We start from the raw sequence: 1,612 nt of genomic DNA, 5'->3' as shown, positions 1-1,612 counted from the left end.
AAGGTTGGGATAACCGATAGCGGGTTATCCTCTGGGATAGGAATTGTTAGTGGATGACCTTCTGATGACATTTCTACATTGCCCTTTAGATCTTGTAAAGTACGGGTGTGAAGCCAGGTTACCACAAACCAACCACCTTAAAACAGAACTTATACTCAACAGTAGACAGCAAACCGGTTGGTTTGAAGCAATTAACACATAGGGAATCGCACATTGGGGGTGTGATGCACCTATACAGTTAAATGTGTTTCCACATGTTTTGCAACGATTGCATGTCTCATCCCATCTTTTGTTTATCTCCCCGATCTTTCTCTTGGTCTCTTTTGCATTCTTATTTTCCTTCTTGTTCTCATTCTCTTTTCCTTGTTTTCTCTCTTTTCTTTTTGTTTTTTTTTTGGTTTTCTCTTTTCCATATTTTCTCTTTTATTTGAGTTATTTACAAAAATCATGATCGGATCCGATGAGGATTGCCTACATATCACGACGCCGCATGAATTAGATCATCACGTAGTTCAAGGAATAAATGCATTAAATAAATAAACACAATTTTTGGTTTTTCCTCAAATTTCATAAAAACTCCCAATCTTTTCTATTACAAATGACTCTATCATACTTTTCTAGGAATTGAAAAAAGACAGACTCGAAACAGACTCTAAAACTGGAATTTGAAATGCAGACTCAAAATGAATATCAAGAATACATAAGTGCTTCTACTCCAGGGGGCTGTGGGACATCAGTCAGTCTCGTCGCGGGCCTATGTGCAAGATCCCCTTGGAGACGATCCAGGTCACTCATTATTTGGCGAACAAAGGTCATCACTGCGGCGAAGAAGGTGGTTCTAGTCATGTCTTCACATTCATGGCATTTCATGACAATGTAGTTAGCAATTGCTCTAACCCTTTCCCTAATAATACCCTTCTCTTGGAGCAAGCATCCGATTTGTTGAGACCTAGCTTCTAGTACTTGGGTGTCGTGATGGCTTTGGCCCTGCAACTGTTGCATATCTTCCTCTAGCTGTGACATTAAGTCATAACAATGTTCCCTCTCTATTTTAAAGCTCTTTTTTTGTTTGGACATCTCATTCTCGAGGGTGGTTAGCTTTTTCTTCAAGTTTGTGACTTCTCCATCATATTTTCTTTTCAATTGTCGGACAAACTCCGTTCGTCCCTCTGCATTTTTTGCCAACTGTGCTCGGGCTCTTACCAAACTACCCTCAGATTTTTCCAAATCATCCTCGCACTTAGATATTTTCCTCCTAAGACCATTTATGAGTCTTTCGTCCGTTCGGCTCCTTTCCTGATTCTCAGCAGCTATCTTCATTTTTTTGGATCTGGGCTCAAAGGGCTCTGTTTTCTTGGGCTAACTTCTTCTTTTCCTCTTCATCGGCAGCAACCTGTAAACTACTATCAAATTTGAGATCCCTAATTTGTCCCTCCAATTTGCTTATCTTGGCCCTGTAGCTTGCCTCTTTTGCCAACCAATCCCATTGCTCTTACGCTCCATCAGTGAATTGCTGGACATGGGCCTCTTGGCGGGCCGTTCAGGCTCTTGATGAACTGGAAACCTTTTACCGTACCAAGCCGTGTAACTAGGCTCTAATTCACCTTTGGAC

General features: G+C 41.0%; 1 protein-coding gene across 1 annotated transcript; it reads right to left on the bottom strand.

Moving 5' to 3' along the window:
* Nucleotides 1-690: 690 nt before the first annotated feature.
* LOC138890169 (spindle pole body component 110-like) lies at nucleotides 691-1,320 on the bottom strand. The gene has a single exon (XM_070173533.1). The coding sequence runs from the start codon at nucleotides 1,318-1,320 to the stop codon at nucleotides 691-693; it is 630 nt and encodes a 209-aa protein (XP_070029634.1).
* Between the last annotated feature and the right edge of the window lie 292 nt (nucleotides 1,321-1,612).

The sequence above is a fragment of the Nicotiana sylvestris genome, chromosome 4 (assembly GCF_000393655.2).
Source record: "Nicotiana sylvestris chromosome 4, ASM39365v2, whole genome shotgun sequence".
NCBI classification, from domain to species: Eukaryota; Viridiplantae; Streptophyta; class Magnoliopsida; order Solanales; family Solanaceae; genus Nicotiana; species Nicotiana sylvestris.
The sequence above is the reverse complement of the archived record's forward strand: the minus strand, read 5'-3'. Positions and strand labels throughout refer to the sequence as shown.

Bases quoted from the DNA above. Each gene is read 5' to 3' on its own strand.
- LOC138890169 (XM_070173533.1), bottom strand. From the start codon at position 1,320: ATGAAGATAGCTGCTGAGAATCAGGAAAGGAGCCGAACGGACGAAAGA.